This window comes from Hydra vulgaris, chromosome 06 (assembly GCF_038396675.1).
Source record: "Hydra vulgaris chromosome 06, alternate assembly HydraT2T_AEP".
NCBI classification, from domain to species: Eukaryota; Metazoa; Cnidaria; class Hydrozoa; order Anthoathecata; family Hydridae; genus Hydra; species Hydra vulgaris.
Genome location: NC_088925.1, coordinates 8026887 through 8052891, shown reverse-complemented (window position 1 = coordinate 8052891; position 26005 = coordinate 8026887). Strand labels below are relative to the sequence as shown.

At 27.7% G+C, this 26005-nt stretch overlaps 1 protein-coding gene across 1 annotated transcript; it reads right to left on the bottom strand.

Annotated features, from left to right (window-relative positions):
• LOC100215302 (spermidine synthase) lies at nt 1–25713 on the bottom strand. The gene is made up of 8 exons (XM_065799128.1): nt 25530–25713; nt 18633–18753; nt 18090–18182; nt 16051–16204; nt 14496–14579; nt 6859–7004; nt 6632–6754; nt 1–170 (listed from the first exon to the last, which is right to left on the bottom strand). Exons 1-8 carry the CDS (start codon nt 25667–25669, stop codon nt 120–122), a joined length of 912 nt encoding a protein of 303 aa, XP_065655200.1. The 5' UTR covers nt 25670–25713; the 3' UTR covers nt 1–119.
• Between the last annotated feature and the right edge of the window lie 292 nt (nt 25714–26005).

Below are 26005 nucleotides of genomic sequence, written 5' to 3'. Positions count from 1 at the left end.
TAATAAAATTGTTAAGCTTTTGTTTTAATTATTTCTCATAACAAAGTTAAAAAATACTTTTTTTAATAAATATTTTATAGAATTTTATTAATTAGCTGTTACACACCAAGGACCAATGATCACTTATTGGTCATTGATAACAAATGAAGTCGTTTTGATTTCTCTAATTCCTGAAAAAAAAGCTATAATATTAACTACGTTAAAAATATTCACAAATAAATAATAACTAAAAGGCCGTCCATAAATAAGGTACGCCCATAGAGGAGAGGTCTTCAAATAGCCTACGAAAACGTATCGAAGGGGGACAAGGGAGAGATAAGGGTTTAATAAAGGTACGTATGCACTAATTAAAATTAAAAAAAAATCTTTATTAATGTTAATTTTTCTAATTTATCACAATTAACAATAGTGGGGGCTCTAAGTATAAAAATAGTTCAAATTGTGATACCAGCATAAAACTTGGCAAAATTGTTGTTAATAACTATACAAATTGATATAGAAAAGGACCCTACTTGTAAATGTCTTAGGTTTTGAGTTATAAAGTCTTCTATTTTTAGTGAAATGGGCTTAAAGAATTTCATTTTATAAAGAAGGGGTATTAAGTATAAATAATTCAAATTGTTATACCAGCTTGAAAATTTCAGGAAATTGTCTAAAAAGTAAAAGAATTCAAAAAAATATATATTTTTGGAACCTCGTTCTAAAAATTTTTTTTTTGGTCCTGGGGCGACCTCCAAGTTCGAACCTCTTTAATTTATATAGTGAGAGCCAATAAGTTCAAATAGTTCAAATTGTTATACCGTTTTAAAACTTTCAGTAAATTCTCTATGATTTAAAAAATTCAAAAAAAAAAAAGACTGTTTTAAAAATATTTGTTTGGTCCTGGGGCGACTCCCAAGTCAAAACCCCTTTATTTTATATAGTGGGGGCAATAAGTTTAAATAGTTCAAATTGTGATACACGGTTGTAATTTGTCTAAGAACTAAAAAAATTCAAAAAAAAAAAAAAAAAAAAAGACACCGTTTCAAGAATATTTCTTCGATCCTAGGGGGACCCCCGAGTTGACAGTAAAAAAATATACAATCTTCAAAACTGACTTTTTAAGGTTGAATTAAAAGCAGAATTTAAAGAAGAATTAACTTCAAGTAAACAAATATATCATATTATGTAGAAGAATAAGGCTAAAGATATAAAATAAAATAAGGGTGGATAACAGATTTATTCTATGGATGAATATATATTGGATTTGAACAAAACTAGTTTTTTAAGGTTAGCTCAAATTTCTTCTAAACACTGACCAGAACACTCGCATAACTCCGTGCAGCTTAATCCTGAACGTTTGCATTTGCATTGTGTTCTGCAACTTTTCTTGCATCTACATTTTATCAACTCAACGCATGATTTTGATGCTTCGGGTAGAGTCATTCATAAAGGTGTCATTGCGTTATTTATTTTCTTCCAACGTCCGGTAAAATCTGTTGTGGCACCAAGGATTGTCCCCATATTATACTTAATAAATATTTAAACATAAAGGTTTTTTATTGGAATTTATTTTATAAGTCCATTTAACTATTAAAAAAAAAAACCTTCCTTGAAATACAGCTCGTTTCAAATGCTGAAAAAGTGCATCTTTTGTTGGTGGTAACCCCTCGCTCTGCCGTGACTTTTTAGTGAAAAGCATTCTTCTGCATATGGCGAGGTCATTAGTGGAACTTGTCTTATCGTAAAGTAAAATAACGTAGCGCTCAAACTGCAGAAATACATCAGTTGAAATAACTCTAGTATTTGGAGATGACAAGCTAAATAATAAAAAAAACAGCAGTCTACAAAAACGCATTTTTAAAATTTAAGCAGCTTGCAAATCTAAAATTATTGCCTTTTTATAACTATATAAACATAAGTTACCTGCATAATGCTCTTATAATTTCTTCATCTCCATTGTTCCAGAGATTCCAAGCAAGTTTTTTACCCCGCCCTGCAAAGGAAGACACGGTATCACAGCCAGTGAATGCAAACCACAATGAAGCAGCTTGTGCTTTTTCATCTAACTTTTGAGCATAATAATGTATGGGAAGCCAACGTTTCAGTTTTCCAACTCCAAACTCTATCCAAAGTTGCTTGATACCCGTTAATTGTTTAAAAACGGAAATTGAGATTGCAACAATATCTGTGTCAACTGTCTAAATACAATCAATTTGGTGCCCATTGTCAACAGCGTTTTTAACGTGTAGCAAAATCCGAGTGTCAGCTTCCTCGTGGTTACAAAGTGAAATAGATTTTTCGTTAAAATATTTGGAATTAGATAAAACAGTTTTATCACACGTTGTTACTAAAAGTAAGTCAAATGTCGGTACTTGTACAAAGTTTGTTGCAAGCATTTTAAACAACTCATTTTTATTTTCATCCAATCGTAAGAACTGTGACCAATTTTTCCAAATAGGAGTTGAATCAGAAACACGCACTCTAACTCCATTACCACGACTATCCCAGGTCTGGGTTTTTAAACTACATTCAAAATAACGGTACACTAACTCCAAGCTTTGCTAAACTATTTACAATGCCTTTCTTTCTTGTTTTGGAATGTATATTTAAACCAACATATGATGAAAAAGGTGGAATTCTATCTTTTTTATGACGTTTATATTTTCCTTCTTATTTGGTTGGAACTATGTTTTTTAAACAATTGTAAAATATGAGTTGAGAAATAGTAGATGCAACTTTACTATGTGCTGAATCAATGTTATCATTATTTAGGACTTTAAAAATTTGGTTTTGCAAAATAGTTGCTGCTTTTACCAAACATAAACCCTCTTCCTCGTTTGTTAAATAACAAGCATCAGAAATAGCAGTTCCCAGGTTTGCCTTAAATATCAGCAAAACTTCTCTACCTTTTTTAAATTCTCCTAATTCTGGTACTAAAATTTTTTCTTTTAGTCTTGTTTTGTTTTCACATTTTGAATTTATATCATAACTCTTTAAACGATTGCAAAATAATTGGTATAGTCCTGAAAGTTGAAACACAGGAATAGTTGATTCATTTTCATAGCACTGATAGATATATTCCAATATCTCTCCTAGGACAATCCCGTAAACAATGTTGTTATCACTTTTAATTACTGGTTGGTCTTTCTGTAACAAACGCAAGCGGTTATATAACTGATAATGAGCCTCAGTAGCTACCAGATCACCTTCACTCAGCTTTGCAAGTAATTTAGCATCTGATAGAAGTTCAGCACAACTGCGAACCTTTTTATCTAGTTCAAGAGTCATCACTTGACTTAGATTTTTATCATCCACCTTCTCACACAAGAAACAATTTTCTCGATAGTTGTTGGCCTGAAATTTTGACCTTGTACCATGGCTAGGAATTGGTAGTTCTTCTGTCATGTCTAATGTTTTTCTTCATTTAGATGCTCTCTGGTAGTGATAGTTATCAAAATTTGTATAACATTGTGTTGTATAACATTGTGTTGCAAGCTGTTGCAGCAAATCTTCGCATTGGAGTCTGGAAGTTAAATCAGCTGACAAACTACCTGTATAAAATAAATCTCAATTTTCAGCAAAATATTACTCACTCGAAATTATTACTTTCTCAAACGAAAATCTGGTTCAATACTAGGGAAAGTATGAAAGCAAAACATGATTATACCTAAGATCAACTAACCTATCCTCTCTTAAAAACAACCGCCAAAAAAGATGTATTTATTTTATAGCAATATATAAAATATATTGCTATAAAATAAATATATTGCTTTAAAATAAATATATTGCTATAAAATAAATATATTGCTATAAAATAAATATATTGCTATAAAATAAATATATTGCTATAAAATAAATATATTGCTATAAAATAAATATATTGTTATAAAATCAAACCCATTTCTTGGAACTTCTAGATTACTAAGTAATGTCTTATAACCAGTGTCTCTTGGTAGCTTTTTGGGTTTAGAAGGATTAACAATGTCGCAACTATTTGATGATAGCTCTTGACATATGAAGCATTTATCCCACTCAATGGCATTATTTGTTGTTGTTGGTAATTCATAACAAGTTACAGCATTTACAAATTTAAAACTCTTCTGAGACATTTACTATTAAATTTTAAGGGCTATTCTTTTATATTGATTTTTATAGGTCTCACTTATTTTGAATAAATGTAGTAAAATAACAGTAAAAGACATCTAAAAGTAGCAAGCTTAATATAGATTTATTGTCGTCAATAAATGCTAGTAAATAGTTTAAAATTTTAAAAACAAACATATCAATCTCTTTGGTAAACTATAATTGCTACGGAAATACCAAAAAACCTAATGCATGAGGTTTATGCTCATTAAAGTTACTTATTTTGAAAGATACATTTACTTATGAACAAAAAACAACTAAAAAAAAACATTTTTTTGTTTACATACACTGTTTGCACTAACCTAAACAATTTATTAAATTCTGTAGATTTTAAAACTTTTGCAGTATGACCACGCGCATAATTTCTGTCTTTATTTCAAGCCGATTTTACACTATAAAATGAAGTTTTTTAAGTCCATTTCTAAAAAAAAATAATCTCTACAACTCTTAAACTAAGACATTTACAAGTGGGGTCCTTTTCTAAATCAATTTGTATAGTTATTAACAACAGTTTCGCCAATTTTCATGCTGGTATCACATTTTGAACTATTTTGCTAAATATTTATGCTTAGAGCCCCCACTACAAGTACTTGTTAATAACTAAATGTTTTTGAATAAACATTTTTTTGAGTCTGCAAAAAACAGATTTTGGGCTATGTTTTCAATACCGTAAAATGAGGTGACTTTGGCCAAATTTAAAATCATTTTTTTTTCAAAATTTAATCATAAATGATTAATGTGTTGATATAAATTGCGTTAGGTGTGCATGATGTCAAAGAAATAATTAAAACAAAAAATTAAAAAAATTATATCTTTGACCCTTGTTTTTAATTTTAATTAAAAAAAAGGGTCAAAGATATAATTTATATCTTTGACCCTCTTTATAGGGGTGAGTCAAAGTCACCCCTATAGTGGTGGTGACTTTGGCCACCTAAATGGAAATTATAATTATTGATTAATCATTTCATATTTTACATATTCACAGATACATGGATATTAGGTGATACGTTTTTAAGGCAAAAAAGAAATAAAAACAACAGCTTGAAACTAACTTACAAATTTGTTTAAGATATAAATCACAAAGAAACCTTATTAATATTCAAAACTCAAAAAACTATGCATCAGTCATCAAACTATCAGTGCTAGAGTTATTCAATAGATTATCTGTAATTATTTGCTGTTCAAGAGTGAATACCTTGGTTTTTTTTACAACAATCATTTTTTTCTTTGTCTAATTTGTATTTATAGCTTTTCCTGGGACAATTGTCTGTAAACATTGTTACATTTATATTGTATATTTGAAGACATATGTCTTCAAAATTGAGGTCCGCTGCCGAAACCAAGGGCTTTGAGGTTTAATAAAGTATCTAAGGAAGATCAGGGGGAAGAGGGATCTGCAACAAGCGTTCAACAAAGTAATGGGGAGGGGGTATAATTAACTTTTAAAGACACACTTTAATTTAAAAAATATTTTTTAGTTTATACAATTTTTTTAAAATTAAAACATTTAATTAATAAAGAAAGGAAAGAGAGGGTATTTCAAAAGCGTGTGTATCTTTTAGGGAGAGGAGGGGGAAAGGAGGTGATTTAAAAGTGCACATGGCAATGAGGGGGAAGGAGGGAGTCAAATTTTTAAATTTTTGCCGTACGTATTTTATGGACGACTCCTAAGTAAAGTAACTACATTAACTGATTTATTGACTACTCGAAGTAATAATTTAAAAATTATATCGTTTATTTTATTTGCCTAGTAATTATAAAAAACATCAATGTTCAATATTAGTGGCAGGAGTAATTTTAGTAGACCATTGGAGCAGGGGTAATCCTAAACCCGCCTATGAAATAATTTATCAAAGATCAATTTACCTAAAAAAAACTAATTCCTAATTTTGAACTGTATTTTTTCGTCTATATTATCATCAACCAAATTTTAAATAACATCAAACACTACATAGAGAAATTTTTTGGTAAATAAAAACAATCTAAGGCAAAGAGGTTTTTACGAGGTGTTTCATAAATAAACAAATAGATTTGAATATTAAATTATTCTTATTAAGGGCGTTTTATTTCATAAATTTTTCTTTTCCTAACCAGCTACAGCCAAAGTTATTTTCAATAGGTACTACAAATTAATAGGTACTACAAATTAATAGGTACTACAAATTAACACTAAAACTGAGTTTAGCACTGACTTTAACAAAACTGAAATTGACTTCGTGCAGTGATTAAAAATGAGGGAGGATCAACAAAATATTGAGGATTTCTGTTAATAAACATTTATATTATTGTTTTGTGTATTTTATATTAGAGATTAGTTATACTTTATAAAAATATAAAATTTATTACTGTATTTTTGAAAAAAAAATTAACAGTAATAAATTTTATATTTATATAAAGTATAACTATACTTATACAAATATAAATATATTAGTATACATAGATTAAAGATGTTAAATTCTTAAATACCGCTTGCATATAATATAGTGTAGCATGTTAAATTAAATACCTTTTTAACAAATCTTGGAAGGACAAATGCATTTTTGTGAAGATGTTCGTCATAATAACGTAGTTTCATTGACTCTTTTTCTTCCTCTGTAAATACTGTCAATGGATTTTCAAAATCAGTGTTCTAAATTAATGATTAAATGCATAAACAACTTGATAATAATAAAAATATATATATTTTTTTGCATGTTTAACAACAAAAAAAGGTACAAATTATAACGAATCTACCTTATTTTTTGATGCCAAAAGAAAACCAATTTGTCCACATGGGTATGTAGGAACATAGGTACTTGCATATGATGCTTTTTCAAATAAATTATTACAAAACTCCATAAGATTTTTTATCAACTCCATATGTATAAACATTGATTCTCCTAAATGTTTTTATCAAGAGGAGTCAAATATTAAACTACTGTTTGAGAAAATCTTTAAAACTTTTAGAAGAAACATTCCACCAACAAGATACATCTCTTTTTTTTCTTTTTTTTTTTTAAAAATAAATTGTATTTCTTAGTACTTTGGATAATAAAATCATGTTTATCAACTTTTTTCCGTTTTAGTAAATTTCCTAAATTTTTCCCCATTTTTATTTTTAAATTTAAGCTTCTATTTAATGAAAAAAATCTTTTATTTGTATAAAAAATATAAAAAAATGATTAAACAAAATATATTACATGAAACATAATAACATAACATTATCAAATACAGCATATAATGTTAAAACAAAATTCATTTTCAATGTGCATACATTATTGATGATTCTGAATTTTTGTGATAACAATGTAGGCCTAACCAATAATCAACAGATAGCTAGACAATCTATAGGCAAACTCAATATCAAATTCAAATCAAAAAAAAAAAAGGTAGACATAAAGCTAAGAAAACCAGGAGAGTTTTGTATGACAGATGGCATAAAAAAACCTCTAATTTTTTTTTTTTTTTTTTTTAAGTAAATGCAGTTTGTGTAAGTCTTTTTCAAGTGCAAAACAAATCTAAAGTCGATCAGAAGAGTTAGTATTTTAAGTATTAAAAATTTAGCCTTAAAAGTAATGCAATCCGCCATTCTCGGCTTCTTTTTCTTTAATAGTTTTGAAATGATTCAAGTAAAAAAATATACATACGGTAAAGATAGCTGATTTAAAACAGTCTGCTTGTGCAGTGTGTTTGGAAAAAAAAGGTAAATATTCAAAATCTTTAATAAAAGTACAACCATCTGTAGCAAATAAAATCAAGGAGTTTATTTGGCCTGAGTACAATGCAGAGTTTAATGTTTGTCCGGATGTAATTTGCTCAAGTTGTAGAAGAAACATCTTTTTTCTGGAAAAGGGATCAAACACTTATCTTTCAAACTGGATAAGTAAAGTTTCTCAGGTATATGACTTTAAACTTATTTAAGTTAAATGATTAATACATATAAAGATATAGATTTTTTATTAAGTGTTATTTTGAATTAGGTTGACAGACCAAGAATTAGACGTAGTACTGAGCTTAGTGATATTATACAATCATCTCATGTTAATACAAAAGATGTTGAATCTCTGAAAAAAAATATGTGCAGTTGCTGCTTTACTCTCCTTGCAAGAGGTTAAAAATTAATAAGTTACTTGATAAGTAAATTAAAAGTTATCAAATATTCATTTATAAACTTCAATAAAAAGCCTTTAGGCGTATATTAATTTAAGAGTAAATTTTATTCTTCAGGATGTCATAACAACTGTTGTTCTAGTCAGGCTGTTTTGAATTTAATTAATTTGGCAGAAACTCTTGATCCCACATCATGTGAGCAAGTTGCTTCAGGCATAATAAAAAATAAAATGGAGCGAGAAGGCATTGAGAGAGGTCAGTCCTTTAAAATATCTACAGGTGTGTAAGTTTTTATTTTCATTTTTAAATAATTAAAAAGGGTTTATATGTTCAAATAAATCTTAAATGCACATATAAAACACTCAGTAGATATGAGGCTTTTGTAACTAAGCAATTGTATAGGTTGCTAACAACTTTTTCAAAATGTTTTCAAAATGTTTGCAAAATTGTAAATTTAAAGTAGGGGTAGGTTAAAGATACATATAATTAATTATACTTTATCTTTAAGGTGGAAATCCGTTAACTTTAACTGTTGGAACTAAAGACAATAAATCTTCTAAAAAGTTTTTTAATCAGATATCATTTCAAACAGTGATGGAATTAACTTCTGTTTTGGAATTGACAAAAAATAAAACAAAAAAACTGATATCAAGTCTCCGTAAGAATCTGGGATCATCTACTGTTGTGGAGAATAATGTAACTTCTGAATTTATTCTTAGTATTTTAATCAAAAGAGGAATGAATTCTCTCCTTAGTATGGTATGTATATCAATTGATGGAGGTCAAGGATTTCTTAAAGTAATTGTAAATGTCTTTGATAAAACTAATAAAACTAAGATTTACATTGACAGTGGAGTTAAAAGGTGTTTTATTCTTGCTATTGTTGAAGATGTTTGTGAAGACAATGGAAATTTGCAGAAAATCTTGAGTAGATTAAATTTAGATAATGTTACATATCACCTTGAGTTTGACTTAAAATGTGCTAACAGCATTTTCGGTTTGTCTTCTCATTCAGGTAAATATGCCTGCTTGTGGTGCGAAAGCGAATGTTCCCTAGAAAGTGGTACTCCAAGAATGTTAGGTTCTTTTGATTATTGGCACAACTTATTTGTTGAAAATGGGGCAAAGCGGTTAGAGATGAAAGATTTTAAAAATGTTATTAGTCCTCAACTCGTTTATTTAGACAAAAATGCTAAAGATGAAATTAATAACTTAGTCCCTCCACCAAAGTTACATCTTCTTATGGGGATTGTGACATTACTTGGTAGACTACTTTTAGATCATTGGCCTCTTTTTGAAAACTGGCTTATTGTCTATAATTCATTGCCTCAGAAAGTTTGAAAAGGTTAAAGAGTGCACCTTTGGATACGAATTAGGGAGCAATGCTTCTTCAGTTATTGAAGAGTTTAAAGTATCATTTTGTGACCTACAGCAGTATGCAAAGATGCATTTAAATACAGAGCTGAAGGTTACCTGGAAAGTCCATACAGTTGTCTGTCATATTCTTCCATTTGTGAAGTTTAATTGTTGTTCTTTGGGATCATATGCTGAACAGACTGGAGAAGCTGTTCATAGTGCCTTCAAATCAAGTTGGTCTCAATACAAGTGAAGGATTGAACATAAAGATTATGCTAAAAGATTGAAATCTGCAACTTTTTGCTTAGATAAAATGTAAATATTGTAATATAAAAGTAGTTGTGTTATTTTTGTTGGATTTATTGTATTTTTTTTCTTTTAACTATTGCTATAATAGTGTAAAAGGAGTTTAAATCACTTCAATTTAAGATTAGTAAGAAAAAGTAAGGATTGTTTTAAAAAGGATAATGAAAGATTAATTAAAAATTTTTTTTTTTTTTGAAAGGAGGTAATATCATCATAAAGGAGATAACTTTATCACTTTAAGGGGGGTAAATAGGGTAAAAGAATAAGTTTTTATGTTACTTCTGATCGACTTTAGATTTGTCCAATACAAAAAAATAACATATCTAACCAACACTTGTCTTAATATAAAAAAAAATTAGAGGTGGGGAAAAGTTGAACCTGGCGGTCTTTATGGCTCACTGTGTCAAGATCATGTATATTGGAGAAACAGCGTTATGATGATGATGACAACATTGATGACAACAATGTTGATGATTTGAGTTATCCAGGATATAGTATGCAATACATTATAAAGTGACGTTTTTCTCATTAGATTATTAATACTATGTCTTAAAATAATTTTTACAGATATTTGATAATCTTGGAACACATAAAAACTAACAACAAAATTCTAACAAGAATTTTTAACTGTCAAAACAGAAAGTGCCATGTCGACAGTGAAACAGAATCCTCATTATAACACCATTAGGTCATTAATTGATTTCTACGAAAGATAATAACATCATTAGTTTATTGCTGGATTTCTACAAAAGATAATAGTATCATTAGGTCATTGTTTAATTTCTACTAGTCTAGTTTAACTTCTTTCTTTTTTTTTAAAAAAAAAAAAGTTGGTAAACATATATTAGAAAATTTGTTAGGTATTTAAAAATATTTACAAAAACACTTGCGATGGCAAAAATAAGTGTTTTGCTAATAAATTATATAATATTTAATTAAAACAAAAATGTAGAAAAATGTTTATTTTTAGGCATATTTTTTTTCCAAAGACTAATGAAAGGTTCTGTAAGCTAAAGGTGCTTAATAAGAATTTTTTTTAGAAACTTTAAAATGACATTTTGATGATTTCCCAGATAAATTAACTGTATAGGTAGAATAAGTGTTCTGTTAATAAATTAAATATTATTAAAAAATTACTTATTTTAAATAAAAATGTAGAACCTGTTTCTTTCCAAGCACACAGCTTTTTTTTGTTTTGTTTTTTGTGCTAAGTATTGATAAAAATGTAGAACCCATTCCTTACCAAACCCATTCTCCGTTCCTTCTCAAGGATTGTTTTTTCTAAGGAATAAAAGGTTCTGCAAAGCTAGGCTGAATGTTATGCAAGCGCCCTTTTACAACTTTTTTTTTTAATTTTTAGATGATTTTTCAGTTTTTGGTGTCTTGGAAAAATTAATTGCAAATGTAGAAATTTCCTATCAATTGTAAATGCAAATATTCATCTTACTAGTCTGTAATCTGGATAGTTTAGCCCTTTAAAAAGTTTGTAACTATTTGAGGGTCTTATGAGTTTTATTTTATTATAAATTTGGTATTTATAAATATAAAATATTTTATTGTGAAATATGAAATATATATAAATAAGCTGATAAATAAACTAATGAAATGAAATAAAATATAATAAATAATATTAATAAGTATGGAAATCTGCTTAGTTAGTGACTTTTTATTTTTATTTTTTCAGTATAAGTTTAAATAGACACAAGAAAAAAAAGAAATTTTTAAAACGCTTTATTTTGTTCATAAGACCTAAAGTTTTTCAGATTCATACCTAATAACATCCACATACTTTTAGAATAGTGTTACTGCTACTTTGTTTAAATTCATTACAATACCCATAACACTTATAAAGTGTGTACACAAAATAAGTGTGAAAGTAGAAAAACAACTTAAAAAAGGTACTCATCAACTTTTATTTAGAATTAGTTCTATTATAGTATTAATTTTAATACAATAATAAAAGAAGATAAATATTTTTGTTTTGGTGGTACACATAAGCTTATGCACAGAACAACAACCAAAACTATTTGATGCTTTTTAAATGACATTTTCAAATCTTTAATGTTTCTGGATAGTTTTTTTTTTTTTTTTTCATTTTTTGATCTATAATTACCATTACTTTGCAATAATGTTCAATTCTGGATAGCTTAGCGGATTTTCTATTTTAGAAACAATTTTCACGCCATTTTGTTTATACCATCCCATAGCCAGTTTTCTATAATGAATTGACAATAAATCAAACCAGAACATGTTTCTACTATCATGTGATTTAGTAATAGGTAAAAGACGTTTTTTGTAAACACTCTTTAACATATATTTTAACAGAAAGTGTGGAATCAGAATTATAGGGTACTGATTTTTTGTAATACCTCCAAATAGCTTGCCAAATCAAGGTTTTTTTAGCAAACTTATGTGTATTTAAATTTCTTATTTGCTTTTCCTCTATATTTGTGCATTATAATAAATAGTACCAGGAATTAGTTGATGATTATACTTCATATAAGTTTCATCATCTTAAATAATTCAGAAATTTTTAGAAATATACTTGTCATACAACTTTCTTCAGAGTGTTCTTGCACTTTTTTTTTGAACTTTTCAGAATGATAAGACACTTTTTGTGACTTGAAAGCTTGAAAAACAAAATTATTTTGAACTTTTACAACATTACTAAGAGAAAACCCTCTTTGCACAATTCCTAAGTGAAAGACTTAGGTTATTCATAAAACTGTTATTCGAAGAACTGATGAACAAGAAAAAAAACTAGACGAATAAGAGTTTTTGGAGCATTTAGGAACAGTCACAAAAAAAAGATGAGACTTAATTGAATGACGAGTAACACGAGAATGAATTTTAGTAGATGGCACAAGAGACGCTAGTTCTTTAGAGCGGTGCCCATTATAGTATTTGTAGAAAAGAGAAAGAGAAGCAACATTTTGACGATGTGATAATGGTTGGAGGCTGGCTGCAAGAGCAGGTCCAACTATGCTTACATTGCATTTTTGCACCTTGCCTAAAAGAGAAAGGGCATCATTAGAAGATCCACCCCAGATATGACAACAGTATTTCATACAAGGCCGGATTTGAGATTTATAGATATAGAGAATAGTATCTGAAGTAAGAAAGTATTGAGCTCGATGAAGATATGCAACCTTAGCAGATGCTAATTTGGCAATGGATTTGATATATGGTTTTCAAGAAAGATCGGAAGTAAGAGTTAATCCTAGAAGATAAAGAGTGGATGACTTATCGAGTACATCACCGTTCATAAATATAGAAAGATCTAAATTATTGCAATAACAACTGGCTGAAAAAAACTGAGTTTTATCTGTATTGAAGTTCACCAGCCACTGTGAGCCCTATGCTGTAGCAGAATCGAGATCCTTTTCAAGCTCAAATGTCCCCTCCAAGCAATCAGAGTGTTGGCTTCTTATCACAACAAGAATAAGTGGTAGTATCATCAGCAAACAATGCCACTTTAGATGTGAGAATATCTGGAAGATCATTAATGTAAATTAAAAAGAGTATAGGGCCAAGGATTGAACCTTGAGGAACCCCTGAAGTTACATAATAAGAAGAAGAGTGCTGTCCATTGAGTACAACATTTATACTACGATTGGAAAGGAAAGATTCAATAATCCTAAAGATGTTACCAGATACACCGTAAGAAGAAAGCTTATGGAGAAGACCAGCATGCCAAACTTTATCAAAAGCTTTTGAAATGTCAAGAGCGATGGCCTTAACCTCTCCACCTTTATCTTATGCATGATAAAACCTATCGGTTATTACTGTTAGCAAATCAGCTGTAAAAAGAGAATATTGAAATCCATATTGATGATCAGAAAGTAAGTTATTAGATTCAAGATGAGAGATTAAGTGTTTGTTAATCAAAGATTCAAAAACCTTGATATGATGATAGGAGGAAGACTAATTGGATGGTAGTTAGACGAATCAGATCATTCTCCAGAATTTTTGAAAATAGGGATAACAGATGCTTCTTTCCAGCAGGCTAGAAAACAAGACTCTGATAAGCACTTGTTAAATAGTTTTAAAAGTATAGGCGACAGCTCCAGAAAACACTTCTGCAAGACAATAGCAGGTTTGTTGTCCGGACCACAAGCTGTAGAAGAGTCTAAGCAAAAATCACTTTAGATACAGAAGCTGGAGTGATACGAATGTCAAGCAATGGATCAACCTGTTTGACGGCTATATCAGGTAACACGCAACTAGTGGAATTAAGAGATGATATTGATGAAACGTTTTTAGCAAACAATTCAGCTTTGTCTTTAGGTGAGGTGACAAAAATGATGTGTTTACTCTTTCACATTTATTTCGTGTACACACTTTATTTCTTTATATTGAATTATGTTTTTCAGTAAAGTATTTGGCAATTATATATGTTTCTAGACCTAGCTGTCAATGACACATGTCTTATTTCCAAAGGTGCATTTTTTACTTTATGTGAAATTCTGAAAATGGAATGTGTACAAAATTAAACCAATTTAAAAAATCTCAAATATTACTATACAAAAAGCTTATTCTTGATCAATGAATCCCCTGCTAGTTAAAAAATAAGTTACAGAAGTTAAAGAACTAAATCAAAATTTAATGTTATTACATACCTTGGGCTGATAGTATTCCATCTTCTTTGAGAGCAGAATGTACAAGTTGATAAAATTCAACAGAAAAAAGACGCTCTGCTGGGCCTATTAAAAAAAAACAAGTAAAGAAACTTGAAATAAAGAAATTTTATAATTTAAAAATTCTCAGGTTTACTTTATTTTTTACACCCATGCATTACAAACACAGTTGTGCTTGATTGATCATTACATCACTACATACCACTGATCATTACATTCCACTACATACCACTATATATATTTACTATAGATACATTTATATAAATTCGTTATCTTATATTTTATATATTTATATCTTTATAGATTACTTTTATATATTTATACATATATATATATATATATATATATATATATATATATATATATATATATATATATATATATATATATATATATATATATATACATATATATATATATATATATATATATATATATATATATATATATATATATATATATATATATATATATAAATCTTATATTTAATATATTTATAATGTATTTTTTAGCACTTTTTTATTTGTTTGATGTTGAGTAACAATGTTTAATGTTAGTAAACTATTTTTTTAATTTAAAACAAATTTATTTAAAGTACTTTATATTTATTTTATTTTGATTCACATATTAACTTACTTATTTTAATATATTAATCTTAATTCACTTTATTAATTTACTTATTTTGAATTATTTTAAACTATCATAGTCATTAAATAAAACTCAATCATATGGACTAAATAATAATATATAAAAGATATGAGTTACATGTCTATCTATATCTTAAATATATGAATGTCTAAAACAAAAGTTTCTTACATTGTTTCCATTTAAAAAAAAAAGTTATAGCAAAAATAGAGAGCACTGTAACAACGGTAAAGTAAATAAAAAATTATAATATTATATACTATTAACAATTTTTATTTAAAACTAATCAATATTTACAAACTAAATTTAATATTTGTTTTAAATAAATTTAACAAAAATGTCTAAACAATAATCTAAAATAAAAATTTTTTTATACAAATTTTTTCTGTTATTTAAAAAAAAAACTCTGAAAGATTTTTATTCCCAAATAGCCATAGATTACGTTTGAAACACAATTGAATGTTGCATTTAAAACCCAATCAAAAGTTGCGTTTGAAACACAATAAAAAATTGTTTTTAAAACACAATCAAAATTTTATTTAAAAAAAATTCTTACATTTAAAAACTATAAAAGATTATTGAACCCCCAGAAAATGTACAAGATTATTAACTTATGCATTTTCTAGAGTTAGGATAGAAGTGATGAAGTGGTTGAAGGTATTGGTTAAAAGAATTACTAAGAAAGCGAGGGGGGGGGTCAATTTACCTCCTCCCTCCTTCCTCACTATAGACAATATTAACAATAATAATATTGATTAAGACTCTGTTTAACAATGTATGACTGCTTACTTCAAATAATTTATATATTTACAAGTTCACATGATTACCAAATAATTATTTAAAAGGTTATAAATTGCTTTTAAATATTTATAAAAAACTTAAAAATACTTACCAACGGGATCACTGATGTCTGAAATAATAATATCAAACTCATTTTTGTGATTTTTCATATATTCAAAACCATCACCTATAAACAAATTCATTTTTGGATGATCGAAACTGCAAGCCATTGATTTTAAATGTTCTTTGCATACATCTACAACCACCTGATAAAAAGAAAAAAGTGAAAGTGCTTTTAAAAGTTAACTAAAAAACAATAAGCATCATTTTATTATTTATTAATTTTTCAATTTCAAATAAAACTTAGCACAACAACTTTTTTTTGAAAACTTCATTTCAAAAAACATTTATTAAAAAAAAAACTATAAGTCATATAACTTATAGTTTTTTGTTTTTTTTGTATTTAGTTTTGTGTAAGTTATTGAAGCTAACTTCTGAACAACCTTGACATTTTTTTAAAAACTTTTCTTAAGCAATACCTGACCCTGGTTTCTAGTTGGAAAACATAAGCATTCAAGCCATTAAGCCATTAAGATTTCATTCAAACCATCAAGCCCTATAATCTAATTAAGATTTGCCCTATAATTTAATTATGCTTCTGGCATTTGTTTTCTGAATTTGTATCTTTTAATACCATTGGTATCTTTTGTGCTTGTAGCCAATCTGTGAATAGTGTGATGAAGCATAGTGTATTGAAGCTAAATCAAGCTTAAATATATTTACTAATCCTGTGATGTTCCTGAATAAATGGGACATTTGCTTGATTATATACTTGAGGTACACTTTTTAACCATATTACTTTGTCTGACACAGATTGTACATCTTTTATTCAAATAGCCAGCCGAACAAGAACTTTCTGATCATATTTTGTTTTGTCATAATGCTTGAAAACTCAGTGGCTGTCACATAAATATTGTAAGCTGAAGAATTTATATTGTTTTCTTGCCAGATTAGAAAGGTTAATTCTTAGATTAGAAAGGTTAAAAATTAGGTTTAATTGCAGAAGAAATTCTTTTTTTAAATTAGCGGAATTTTAACTAGATAATCTTTATAACTGCTATTTATATTGATCCCACAAATAAAATCTAGTTTATACAGTGTTTCTAAGAAATAAAATGGGCACTGTAATATTTAAAACTTTTAACTAGAAGAAGAAATTCAAAGTAGAAGCATTTTATGGAAACTTTTTCCAATCAAGAAAAAAAAAATTTTAATTTTAAGTATGGATAAAAATGAAAAGAGAAAGTCAAAACATTATATCTTAAAATGTAATTATATCTTAAAATGTAAAATGTAATTATATAATAAATATGGAATTACATAAGAAAAATGATTTGAAAAAGAAGTGAAAATATTCAGAGATTTTTTTAACACTTTATTAAATTTGTTTAAAGCAAATTATTAAATGCAAAAATTTTGAAATAACCATCAGCATTTCAGACAAGCTCCAAGGGGTTGGATAGAGTTCTTTTTTTTTTTATAAAAAAATTTATTGATACACTAATCAGTGAGTGGTAATTAGGTTTCATTTTAGGTTTCAGTTTTTATTTGAAATATGCTTTATAAGAAAAGAAAAAAGAGAAAGAAAGAAGAAAAAATTGTATATTAAAAAAAATATACTTTTAAATATATTTTTTATAGTTTTAGAATAATATTTAAAAAAATGAAAACTAAAGAACTATGTCTAATATATATATATATATACATATATATATATATATATATATATATATATATATATATATATATATATATATATATATATATATATATATATATATATATATATATATATATACACACACACACATATTAATGTCTATTAAAGTGTGTGTATTTTGTTATTAAAACTATTATTTTGAAAAAACTATTCAAACTAAAATATTTTTATGTAAAACCTGTTGATTTTGCAAATTTAGAAATATGTCTTGAAGAATATTTTTTATCTCATTATAACATCTCAATTATTTGAACATAAAATTGTAATAATTGATATTGTGTGTAACAAAAAAATAATGATTACTGTTTCAAATTAGACCAGTTATTTATAAACAGTAAGCAAAATTTAAAAAAACCAAATAAAATAACAACCTCATCAATTTCACATTGTGTAATAGATAAAACTTTTGGATGCTTTGCTACTTCACGAGCGATTCCACCATCACCTCCACCTATAATAAGCACCTAAACAAAAAATTGACACGATCATTAAAACATTTTAAAATGTTTAAAAATTTGCTATTAAACAAGTGTGCTGTTAAGTGTGACATGGTGACTTGAAAAGAATGTTGAACAGCTATTTTGTAATATTTGTAATACTTGTTGAACAGCTGAACTTATTTGTTTTAACTATTATCAGTTTTCATGATACTTCAGGACTGAAAGAATAAATAAATGACTTTGGCATAATAATTTTTATAATTTTGTTTATTAATTTTAAAGAAATTTATATAAATAAAGACCTTAAAGAAAAAAAGCCCTTTATCTCAAGAAACAAACTTATTGCAGATTATAACTATATACAGATATATAACCATATACCTCAATAGACGAAATTATAATTTGTATTAGAAAAAATTATAGATAGCCTATAACTGAAAATTTTAATTTTTAAAACAAGTAAAAAAACCTTACCTTTGAAGGATTTGGATGTGAGTTTAGTGCAAGAAAGACAAGCATTTCTTGGTATGTAAATTCATCAAACTCTGTAGCTTGAATAACTCCATCCAAGACCAAAACATTGCCATGATTTTTGCTGAAGAAATAAAACAAAAAATTATAGATTATGATAAAAAAGAAAAGTTAATTAAAATTTTTATTTTAAAAATATTTTAAATGGGCTGAATAGATTTCCTCCCTGCAGTATAAATCTGTAACATACAAAAATACTTCTATGCAAAGAGTTTTTGTAAACCTAATGGTTTCAAAAATGATTACTAAAACTATTTTTCTGTTTATTACTTTAGAAAAACTATTTTTGTCCGTTTTTTGTATGTTTACCTCTTATGGGTGCTAACTCTTTTGAAGAGATAATTTTGAAAGATGTTATTGTTTCTGAGTTTATAAGATGCTATATATGAACCAACAAAATACAATGATAAGGAAAAAGAATTTAAAAGGTTGATGTAGGCGTATAAACACTAAATGAATAAAAGTTTTCAAAACACAAAAGATCTATAACTTGAAAAGACCTAGGAATGCAGCTTGTTATACTACCAAGGTTACTGGAAATGAGGTTTTTCCATCAAGGATAGTATTAATGTTATGAATAAAAAGATTTTAAACTTTGAAAAAAAATTTTTTCAGACATTTTCTTCATGTCTTATAAAACAGGAGGGATTTCTTGAATGTAAACTAAAATTAGGAGGTCATTTTTGTTGGCTGCACTTGGTAAAAGGCAGAGGAGGTTGGGTAGTGGAAGAACAATTTGCATAAACTGTATCATCCAAAACAAATATTAGGTACAACAGTTTACATTATCTATTCTGAAATCTGTACCCTCCCAATCAAATACTTTTATACAAAAATTTTGGCAACTACTTTATATCCAAAACCAGGGAAACTACTAAATAAACAAACCAAAACTGTGTTGCAGTGCGGTCATAAAAACAAATAATTATTAAAAAATTACAAAGACTCAAATAATAATTAAAAATTGCTATTTTATAAAAACATCTCATCAGCTAATAAATCAATTACCTATATAGCTCTTATAATGGTTGTTTGACTTGGGCTTTGGAGTGGCTTCCGGAATAGCGGAAATTTTTTGATAATGGAAAATTTTAAAGAAAATTAAAAAAAAAAAATGAAGGAAAGAAACAAAGTTTTCAAATAAAGAAATGAAAGGAAAAAAAACAAACAAAAAAGAGTTCACAAATAAGGAAAAGAATAAAAAAATTAAAAAAGAAAAACACATAAAAATATTGCAACAACCAAAAAACAACAAAGAAAAGAAGGAATTAAAGAAAAGAAGTTAAAAGTAATTTAAAAGAAAAAAAACTTAAATTTAAAAAAACTGAACATTAATATAAGATAATTTGGAATAATAAGCAAACACCAGAAAAGGTTTAATAAGTTTTTTTATATGTTATCTTTTTTGTTACATTTACTGAATTGGATCTATTGTAATAGATTTAAATCATAACAATTTTGCATTCAAACATTTAAACAAAAATACTTTTTTATAATAAAGTGTGTATATATATATATATATATATATATATATATATATATATATATATATATATATATATATATATAATAAGTATATAAATATAATAAGTATATAAGTATATAAATATAATAAGTATATAAATATAATAAGTATATAAATATAATAAGTATATAAATATATAATATATATATATATATATAATAAATATATATATATATATATATATATATATATATATACATACATACACACACACTATGGCAGGGTTTCTTAACCTGCGGTCCATGGACCCCTCAGGGGTCCACGGCATGCAATTAGGGGGCCCATGTAGCAGGCACAGATTTAGAAAAAATATGGGGTGGAATTTTCCTTTTTTTTTTTTTCATTTTTCATTTGTTTAAACGCAACTTTTATTCATTTTAATTCAAAGTTATCCAATCAAAATTTAAATTGCATAAATTTTAACACAAAATTGCGTAACTTTACATGCAAAGAATACGCTGCAAAGATTTCTAGTTAACAAGTTTTAATATTTTTTGTTAAAAATTGAAGTAGAAGGCAGGGCGTGACAAATCGTTTTTAGTAGTATAAACTTTATAGCAAGACATATATGCCAAGATTTCACTGCCAAACAACACTTTCAAGTGCCATTATTGTTTTTTTTTCACACAAACGAAGTTGAATATTGTTTTACATGATAATTTTCATCGCCCTATAACATATGTTTAATTATAATATAGCTTTCATTATTTATTTCATTGGTTTTACAGTAATTGAGGTGTACTATCATAAAAAAAAAAAATTTTTTCTTTTTTAAAGTTTGTTAATAATGTCAAAAAAAAGAAAATATAACGATTCATGTTGCCTACAATTTCACTTTTGTAACTGAACGAGATGGAACACAAAAACCACAGTGCTTCTTATGTGATAAAGTGCTTGCTAATGGCAGTATGAAGCCATCAAAATTGTCAGAACATCTTAAATCTGTCCACCTAGGAAATGCATTCAATAATGTTGATGTTTTTCGGGCCAAAAAAGCTTGATTTGAGAAAGCCAGAACTTTACCCAAACTAGGTTTTACTCCAACACAAAAACCATGTTTAGAAGCATTGTTCAAAGTTGCATATTGCATTGCCCAACAAAAAAAGCCACACACTATTGCAGACACTCTTCTAAAGCCTTGTTTACTAGACATAGTAGAACTTGTGTGTAGTAGAGATCAAAGAAAGAAAGTTGAAGAAGTGCCTTGGTCAAATGATGTCATCCATTCTAGAACTGTTGAAATGTCTTCCAGTGTTTTGCAACAGGTCATTAATGAACTTAACTCTTGGCCAATTCCATTCAGCATGCAACTGGACGAGAGCACAGATGTATCACAGTGTAGCCAGCTCATGGTGTTTGTACATTACGTAAACATAGGAAACACAAAGTATGAAAGAAGAGTTTCTGTTTTGTGAATCACTCTTGGGAACAACAAAAGCAAGGGATGTTTTTTGTATGATAAAAAGTTTTTTTTCAAAACATGGCGCCAATTAGATAAAAATAAACTTGACAGTTTGTGTACAGATGAAGCACCTGCAGTGCTTGGAACTTCTGGTTTTGCAGCATTGGTCAAGAAAGAGATTCCTAACATCATGATAACTCATTACTTTTTACACCGACATGGATTGGGATCACAAACTTTGCCTACTTTCTTGAAAGGAGTTATGGCCACGTGTATCAAAATAATAAACTTCATAAGAGCCAGAGCTTTGAATTACTGGCTGTTTAAGAAACTTTGTCATGAAATGGGATCTGACCACGAAGTACTGCTGTATTATACAGAAGTTTGTTGGTTATTAGAGAACAAGTTTTGAAGCACTTATTTGAGTTACGCATAGAAGTCTCAACATTTCTGCAAGATCAAGAAAGTGCATTGTATCCAATTCTGGAGAGTGAAAACTTTTTGCAAGAACTAGCTTACTTTGCCAATATTTTTAGTTATTTGAATCAAATAAACCTGTCTCTTCAGGGTCCTGCTGTCACAATCATGGATGCAACTGAAAAACTAAAAGCTTTTCTTGGTAAGCTGCCACTTTGGAAAAGAAGTGGATGCAGGTGTTACTGCAAATTTTTGTATGTTGGAAGAAGTGTTGTTGCAAAGTGAAATGTAATTGTCAAGAAGTTTAAATGAAGAAATACAAAATGAAGTCTCAAAACATCTTAAAACGCTACAGAACTTGTTTGAAGGGTACTTTTGCCCTGAAAGCCTTGATCAGGAGACTTGGGTGGGTAGCCCATTTATGATTGATACCAATGATGAAGATCTTATTAAAGATGATTTAATAGAAATGAGATCCAAAGCAGTATTGCGAGCTGATTTTCATGCAAAGGACATTTGCGATTTTTGGTGCAGTGAGAACAAGCTTACCCTCTTCTTGTTAAACGAGCAATATCCATATTAATTCCATTTGCTACTATGCACCTTTGTGAGTCAGGCTTCTCAGCATTAGTGTCAATAAAAACTAAAAATCGTAACTGAATAGATGTCAAAGGCGATATGTGTCTTGCATTATCTAAGACAATTCCTCAATTTAGTGTGCTTTTTGAAAAGCAACAGCAGCAACCATCTCATTAAACAACTAATATGTAATAAATTTTACTTGATACTAACAAATAAAGGTGTTTGTTATGTTTTTTTTCTTTCCAAATACATTTACAATAAGGCTTGGAAGGGGTTCGTAAGATTGCTAAAATTTTGAAAGTGGTCCATGACTACAAAAAGGTTAGGACACTATGGTGTCCCAAAAAACAACTTTTTTTGAAAACGTCTGCTTCACCCTCTAAATGTGTTCTATATAATAAAATAATACTTGAATTAAAAAAATATTTTTCAGGGTCCTTCGAATCCCTTAAACATCAGATCCATAATATTATCAAAAAAAAAGTTCTTTAAAAGTATATCATGTTGATCTCAAAAGAAGCAAAATTATATAAAAATTTTAAAAATAATTATCATTTTATAATAAACATTAACAAAATAAAAAATTTTAATAAAATTTTTATCTAAGAATGCATATTTTTATTTTTAGTTAAAAAAAATAAACTTTTAGGCAGTGAGGTTTAAAATAATAGTTTTTTATAAACTGATGGTTACTTTTGAAACTTTTATAAAACTTTACTTTTTTTGAGAACCAACATTATATATACTATTAAAAAAAAATTTTTAAAATAACATTAGGAACCTGTTTGATGTTTAAGGGACTTGAGGGACTCATAAAAATATTTTGTTTTCCAAAAATATTTTAATTCTAGTATCATTTTATTATATAGAACACATTTAAAAGAGTGGGGGTAGACATTTTTAAAAAACTTTTGGGACACCCTATACACAAACATATATATGTATATTAGGGATGTGACTTTTTGGTACCTCTAGTTTCCAGTATAAAAAACAGATGAACTTTGGTTTGAAAGTAACTTAAAAGTCATTGGTTTTATTTAATTTTTTAAAAAGGCCACCACTATGACCCTTGATTACACACTGGCTCCATATATTAGAGAATTTTTTTTTTCAAATGTTTATCAACCTGGGTCTCAAAAGAACCTGAATTTCATAGAGATTTCAGAAATAATAATGGTTTTAAATAAAAATAAATTGCTTAAATTTTATATACGAAAAACAACAATTTCTAACTAAAAATTGAAAAAGTTGTTTTTTAAAACATTTTGTTTGAAATATTTTTTTTAATGTTTCAGTAGAAAAGATTATGAATTTTGAAATCACTATAAAATTCTGTTCCTATGAGACCCAGGATGATATACTTTTGAAGAAAAAAAATTCACTGATATATGGAAGCCAGTGTATATATATATATATATATAATATATATATATATATATATAATATATATATATATATATATATATATATAACTATTATATATACATATATACATATAATATATATATACATATTTGCAGGGTTAACTAAAGTCTAACTAAGCAAGCCCCAAGCTGTAACAGAAATACCTAAGATCAGCTGTTACAGATCAAACTCAAGATCGGCTGCCTATTCTAAGTGATCGAATAAAGAAGACTTTTTGTCAAGACAGAAGTATAAAGTTGAGTCGTCAGCAAATAGAGCCATATTTGATGCAAGGTTGTCAGGAAGATCCTTAAAGTAGATATGAAACAAAACAGGACTAAAGTAAAAATTTTGAGGTACCTCTGAAGTTACTGGAAATGGAGAAGGGTGAAAACCATCGTGGGTGAGTTTAATAAGCAGTTAAAAAGATATGATTTAATAATCTCAAAACTTTTCCTAATACACCATATGGAGCAAGCTTATGGAAAAGACCAGCATGCCTAACTTAATTGAAAGCTTTAGATATGTCGAGAACAATAACCCTTGCCATGATGTCTATATCTAATACACAACAGAATCTTTCATTCACAGCAACTAGCAAGTCAGCCGTAGAGCAAGAGGATCAAAAACCATATTGATTGTCTAACAGTAGGTTATTTAATTCAAGATGGAATGTGAGAAATTTGCTGATCAAAGACTCAAAGACCTTGCTAATAATAGATAGACTGATAGGACAATTGTTGGAGGGTTCACAATGTTCACAAGAGTTTTTAAAAATTGGAACAACAGATGCCATTTTCCAGAAAGCATGAAAACAAGATTCACTCAAGTACTTACTAAATAGTTAATAGAGATAATTGAAGAGTGTTCCGTAAAATACTTTTTTTAAGATTATGAAAGGAATGTTTTCTGGATCACAAGGCATAAAAAGGTTTAACTGAGTCATGACTTTAGCAATTTAAAATGGAGTGATTTGAATGTTTTACAATTGCTTTACTTGTTTATCTGAGATGGAAGGAGAGATTATGGCCATAAAATTCATGAGTCAAATTAGAATACAAGATTTAGTTGACTGGGAATAATAGAGCTTGGCATCAGACAGCACCTTTTTACATTGATTTTTTGGAATAATAAATGAGTGTTGGTTATCGAGAGATTTGTTCTTTTGAAAAAAAGATGGAAAAAATGATTACAATGAGATATACTAGCTACACGAGAAGGTGAAAACTATGTAGTAGAATGAGGCTTGACTTGGAACCGTGGAGAAGGAATAAATGCTACTATACCTGCCTGGATCCAGGAGGCTACATAGGAGACACATTTATCAGCAGAGAGAGAAAAGACATCAGCCCAAGGACCATCACGAAGGAAATCATGAGAAGAATCCCAGTCCCAGCTTTAGGGTAGTAATTATTAGTGTTTTTTGCAATAATTTTTCTAATTTTTTTTGTATATGTTTTCCTGAGTATTTTTAATATAGTCTTGATAAAACTAACTTAGGATTGCTCACCTTTTAAAAACTAGTACATCCTGGTAAAGAGATTTTTTAGAAACCAATATTTCTTCAACTTCAAGGGAAAATGCCTGACCTGGCCATTGGCTATTTTTCTCCATAAACCACCCATTCTCAATTAAACTTTTGCCACTCATTATAAATAATTTTAAAAAACTAAAATCACTTAATAAAAAAGAAATTTAAATAAAAATGTTAAATAACTATTTACCTGTACCAAAAATTGTAAAAAATAAAACTGTTTTATAAAGATTTTACAGCTAAAAGTTTTTAGCTGTAAAATCCGTATAAAAATATAATCTTTATAGAAATAAATCTTTATAAAAATACAAATTTTTATATAAATATAATTCTTGTAATGAGCTATATTTATAAAACATTTTACAGATAAGACATGTATAAAGGTATTGACAAAATTCATGACAAGAGAGGCAACATACTTAGGAGAAAGAAAACTTTAATATTATATAAGT